General features: G+C 49.5%; 1 protein-coding gene across 2 annotated transcripts; it reads left to right on the forward strand.

Annotated features, from left to right (window-relative positions):
- Nucleotides 1-462: 462 nt before the first annotated feature.
- Nucleotides 463-3037, forward strand: LOC125591638. Of its 2 annotated transcripts, none has more exons than XM_048766184.1 (2): nt 463-1944; nt 2015-3037. In XM_048766184.1, exon 2 carries the CDS (start codon nt 2018-2020, stop codon nt 2585-2587), a length of 570 nt encoding a protein of 189 aa, XP_048622141.1. In that variant the 5' UTR covers nt 463-1944; nt 2015-2017; the 3' UTR covers nt 2588-3037. Both variants share the same exon structure in this region; 1 of them encodes a protein (XP_048622141.1).
- The last annotated feature ends 2439 nt before the right edge of the window (nt 3038-5476 follow it).

Genomic DNA, 5476 nt, shown 5'->3' on the forward strand with positions numbered 1-5476 from the left:
CGGAACATTGGTGTTGTATCCACGGACCCGAAGACGGATTTACGGAAACTTCGGACAAAGATGCATGGTTATGGGATGGGACCGGGTTCGGAGTGGTCCACGGAGAATTGGCCGCGCTCACCGGGCGAGCTGATCCGTGCCACGGTCGAGCTCGCCGGCGAGCCGACCGGCAACACGGTCGTGCTCGCCAGGCGAGCTGGCTCGTGTCACGGCCGAGCTCGCCGGCGAGTCGACCGGCAACACGGTCGTGCTCGCCGGGCGAGCTGGCTCGTGTCGCGGCTGAGCTCGCCGGCGAGTCGACCGGCAACACGGTCGTGCTCGCCGGGTGAGCTGGCTCGTGTAATGGTCGAGCTCGCCGGGCGATCCGTTTCGGCTATTTGTTTTCTCGGCTTTTGAAGTTTTGACCGAGATACGGTTTTTCTGAGGACTTTCGGACATCGATTCCGTCGTGACCGATTTTGACCCCAATAGTTAGCCCCCCAGCTAGCTAGGATCCGTGGACCTGGGTGTTAGGTCCTAGCTTACGGTATGGTCTGTTCTAGGTGGAATTAGACGTAATCGTTTGTCGAAAGATTGAAGGTGAATAGTAAAAATAAATAAATTGTATAAGTAAGGGAAGTAAGTTATTCAAATTCTTTACTCACTTCTTCCCTTAAGAAAAGATTCCTCCAAGATAGAAATTTTTTCTCCAAGACATTCTCTTTGCTCAAAGAAAATGTTTTCAAGAAAAGGATCTTCAAAGAGGAATTCTTCCTCACACTCATCTTCGGGTGACTCTTCTGCCAATGAGGTGATCGCCCCGAAAGAAGAGTTTGAAGTTGAGGAAGAAGCAAAGGATGCGTACTACAAAGCTCTTTGCGGCTCGCCTCTGCCTTCGCAAGACATTCCGATTCGTAAGAGGCCCGTGAGGTCGCCAAACGCATCCTTCACGCCGAGCATGGTCTCTGCCGACTACCTCACGACTCTCAGGGACTTTTACCAGATTCCAAGTGGAGTCGTACTTCGGATCCCGAGTGGCAACGAGAGTTCGAAGAACCCTCCGGAAGGTTTCTTTACTTGCTACGAGGCCTTCCTGGTGTATTGCCGCATGTGGTTTCCGATCCCTGGTACCATCGTCCGCGCGCTTCACCACTTTGGGCTTTCGATCAGCCAGCTAAGCGTTCCGGCCTTGCAGCATTGGCTCGGCGTGTTGATCTCGAGTTACGAGCTAGGAATGGATCTTAACCCTGGTGACTTTGAGGGATTTTGGTCTACGAGAGGAACGGGGATCGATGGCTCATACCGCATGGCGCCAAAGAAGGGCATGGCTATAATTCAAGGGCACACTTCACATCCTAAGACATGGTTCGAGCGCTTTTTCTTTGTCTAGATAGATGGGAAGTCTGTCGAGGAGAGCTACCTCCACTTATTCCGTCGGGAGTTGAACTTCACCCGTGGTAATACGAATAGCTATGTTTTTCGTTTTGATACCTTGAAAACATACGAAGATGATTTTTTTTATTATCTTGCAGTGAACAGGATCCTTCCGCCGACTCCTACCGATCTTTTTGCCAAGCGCGATCTTCTCCGCGGCAGGCCATTCTTCTGGAATTCCTTCACCGTTGAACGGATTCAAAGCGCGGTGGAGCTCCATCGATCTCGAGCCGTCTCTCAGCCTCTTGACGTTCCGTATGACATAGAACCGGTCATTGATGTCTTGCCTGCTTAGAGGCAGATAACCAGGTCTCGGAAAGGTAAGGGAGTTGCCTCTGAGAACGTCTTGGGAAACCCTCCGCTGCCAGAAAGGAACCCTAGTTTCTCCCCAGGGGAAAGGAGTGGAACCAGCGAGGTTCCCCCTCCCAGCAAATTTTTTGCCGACCTCCCTCCCGTTTTACTACTCATGAGTCACTGGACGAAGAGTCGAGGAGGAAAGTAGTCGCCGAAGGCTCCAGCTTAATCAACGAGGTTTATCCTTTGAACTTTGATCTAAATTATATTTTTTTTTGTTTCCTTTTCCGATCTTAAGTTCGTGCAGGGGATGAGGGTGTTCAATGCGGCGCTCGACGGAAGTTTCCGGGAGTCGCGTATCTCTCACTTCAAAGCCGAGGAGGCTGAAAGAGAACTCATTCGGTTTCGGAAGGAGGTCGAAGAACAGAGCCGGAGACAGGCTGAGCTCCATTCTCGGGCCCTTGTCCGTGCGGAGAGGAGAGGAAAGAGAGCGATTGTCGCCGAAATGAAGCGGAGGGCTGCTTTGTTTGCCACCGAATTCGAGAGCTTTAAGGATGCTCAAGAATTCATGGGCGATTTTCGTGAGTACCGTGGCTCGGTTGCTACCCTCTACAAGTCGCAGAACGAGGACTTCTCTTTTCCTTTCGAGGTCGCTGAGATGTCGGGTCTTATGAACGGGTGTGCCCATGCCGAATCCTTGGTTCCTCCGATCGAAGGAAGGGTCCGACAGCTTTGGGATTCCATCGAGGTCTCGGAGGACATGGTAGAAGCGGGAACCGGTGTTGGTGATGAAGGTGCCGGAGTCGCGGACGGAGAGGTGGACCAGCCTGCGAGCTCGTTCGGGGTCTCCATGTCTGGGTTCTTCGACTTTGAGCTTTGAGCATTGTTGGGATTATTTCCCTTAGTTTTATTTCGAGGTTTGATGTATCTAGGCCGAGTGTGGCCGTATTTGATTTATGTGTGTTATGGCCTTGCGAGGCTATGTGAACTATGTGTTTGAGACCGGCCGTTTGGTGGCTTTGGGTCCTAGCCGTTTTTTTGCGGCTTTTATATATATGATGAATGATTGACATTCTGTGCATTTTAGTTTATACTTCTGCCAAGTGTGAGGGAAAGATACAAGTAGTCACTTCGTATCTTAACTCTTAGTTTATCGTCTTGTTCGTTTGCTCTTACTGAACGAGGGCGTTCGGAAACGTTTAGGAGTCTCGCGAAGTTTCATGAGCGTATTAGATATAGACGATGGGACATGTTTTTAAGATCTCGTATCATGTCTTGAGATGTTAGAGGACCAGTAGGACTGGGTTTAGGGAAAGACCTAGGTTTACTTTCGGCTCTAAGGCTGTGCGACAACTGATCGGCTCTCGTTTTGCCTGTGGGCGATTTCCACCTGGTTCTTTCCGATTTAAAGTCTGCGACTTGGCGCCGGCTTATATGACTTGTATGGAACGAACCGAGCACTCTCCAGAGACCGTCTAGAGTGCTGGCCAAAATTACGGATTTCTTGTATAGCGCGCTATGGTATCCTCGTCGGATGTAAGAGAACCTTTACTTTTACGAAAGGTTAGACCACGAGTTATTTTTTTAGAACGTTTTGGGTTTGTCCGTCAGGGCCAATCGACGGGCAATTTTTTTTTTTAGAGTCGCGGACGGACCGTGTGTTTGGATAATATCTCTCAAAAATATTTACGACGTCTCGCTTTTTTCGAAAGGTATATCCTTTGTAGTGAGAAAGTTACGATCTTCGTTTTTAGAGAAGATGTATTTGGTTTTGCTTGACCATTGATACGCAGTGATTGTTGTTTAAGTTAGTTCCCATCCAAGGACTGCTTGAAAGGTATGCGTGTTTGGAGACCCTTGTCTTGGGTGTCTCTCAGGTTAATCTCCGATTGTTGTGGCTTATTGCAAGTGAATCGGGAGACCGAAATAAAATGAGTTTTATTGGAAAAGTTTCAAAAATATCAAGTACATGTGTGGATATTCCGAACTTTGTGGGAGTATACGAGTATACGTACCCACTCCCCCCCCCCCCCCTCTTTTTGGAGAGGGGGATAGCTGAACTTGTCAATAGGACAAGCTGCCTACGTACCTCTTTCGAGGATCAAGCCATCTCGTAGTTCTGCTTTGTTGTTGCGAGCGTTCCTACTCGTTGGATAGGGTCATTTCTGTTACTTCGGCCGTTGAGGCTTTAGTTAAATCGGCAGCAGTTTCGTGAGTCGGGTTTTTCGCTGGTAGGGCGATGGACTCTGGGATCGCGTCGCTGTTCGGAGCCGTTGCCTGGGCGAGTGATTCCGAATCGCTCTTTGTGGAACCCTCGGGAGTACTCTGAGTTTTTTTGACTCGCTTCGGGCTAATCGCAGGGGTGTCCCGATTTTGTCGTAGCTTATGCTCGGCCAAAAAGCAGAGCCTAGATTGTTTCTGGCATCCCCAGATTATTGCTGTTCCGTTTGGTGTTGGGAACTTGATGCTAAGGTGGTAAGTCGACAGTACCGCCTTCATTGCGTTGATCCATGGGTTCCCATGATAACACTATAGATGGCCGGGTTATCGACTACGGCGAAGTCAACGATTTTCGTGACTTCCCTTGCCATGACCGGAAGTTTGATCGATCCGAGGGTCATTGATGTTGTGCCCAAAAAACCGGTCAGGGGTTTTGGTTCCGGGATGACTTCCCCGAGTTCGATGTTCATTCTCCGGAGAGTGTCGCGGAAAATGACGTTGACCGTGCTGCCTGTGTCGATGAGGATTCTTCCCACTTCGAAGTCTCAAATCACCAAGTCGATGACCAGCGGGTCGCAGTGAGGTTTATCGAGTCCGACGGAAGTTGGCGGAAACTTCCGATGGAATTTCGTTTTAGGCGAGAAAACCATTCGAGCGCGGCTCCTTTGAGGTTTTCGACGAAGAGGAGGCAGTAGCCAGCGTCTCGTTCGCGTTCCTTGAGTTTACACCTCCCCATCGCGATCTGGAAAGACTGCAGGTGCGCTTTCGGGTCTGTGGTGCCATCGCAGATGGGAATTTTGATCTTCCCTGGGTCCGAGACGTTGCTCTCAGTAATCCGGGCAGTGAACGGGGTTTTGCGTGCTTCCTCGAGAAGAAGCGAACATTTTCTTCATCTGGTCTAGTATCGCGGTGTCGGCAGTGACCGTTGATACGTTTCCAGCTGGAGTTTTATCAGCGTTGGCATCGACAGGAGTCCCGTCGTGCGTTTGCGGGTCTTTGTCAGCGTTGGTCGTCATATTGGACTGAGCGTGTGTGGTTGCGAGAGAGATAGATCCGTACCCCCCTCCTTCTAGCGCCAAACTGTGGGAACCGAAATTCACACCGTCGAGTTTTGTTAATTGGAGGAAAGCCAAGTTAACCTAGCTTTCCCTGAAGGTCCCGGTTATCTGCTGGGCCACACACGACACGATCAATATGAAAGAATAAAATGAAAATAAGCAGAAAAAGAGAATAAGAGGATCTTATTTCTGAATTCGCGTTTGAGCGTGAACAACAAGTAAAGACCTAGGCTACAAGAGCTGTCGGTACGTTCGCTAGTCTAGCGACCTAAATCTAAACTAGTTGAGTCGCAGCTCGATTTGTAAAAGCGGAAAAAGATGCCTATATTGCTCTAAGTGCTAAGTTGCTCTGATGTGCCCTCTTCTCTTCGTCCTAGGTCCTCCTTATATACTCCTCCTTAGGTCGGTTTACCTCTTCTTGGGTCAGATTTGTCGCGAAGCGGGCTTTTCCATATTTCTTTCTTCTTTGTGATTATCTTCGGAAATTTGAC

The sequence above is a fragment of the Brassica napus genome, chromosome C8 (assembly GCF_020379485.1).
Source record: "Brassica napus cultivar Da-Ae chromosome C8, Da-Ae, whole genome shotgun sequence".
Taxonomy (NCBI): Eukaryota; Viridiplantae; Streptophyta; class Magnoliopsida; order Brassicales; family Brassicaceae; genus Brassica; species Brassica napus.

Coding starts and splice junctions, on each gene's coding strand:
- LOC125591638 (XM_048766184.1), top strand. CDS start 2,018: ATGAGGGTGTTCAATGCGGCGCTCGACGGAAGTTTCCGGGAGTCGCGT.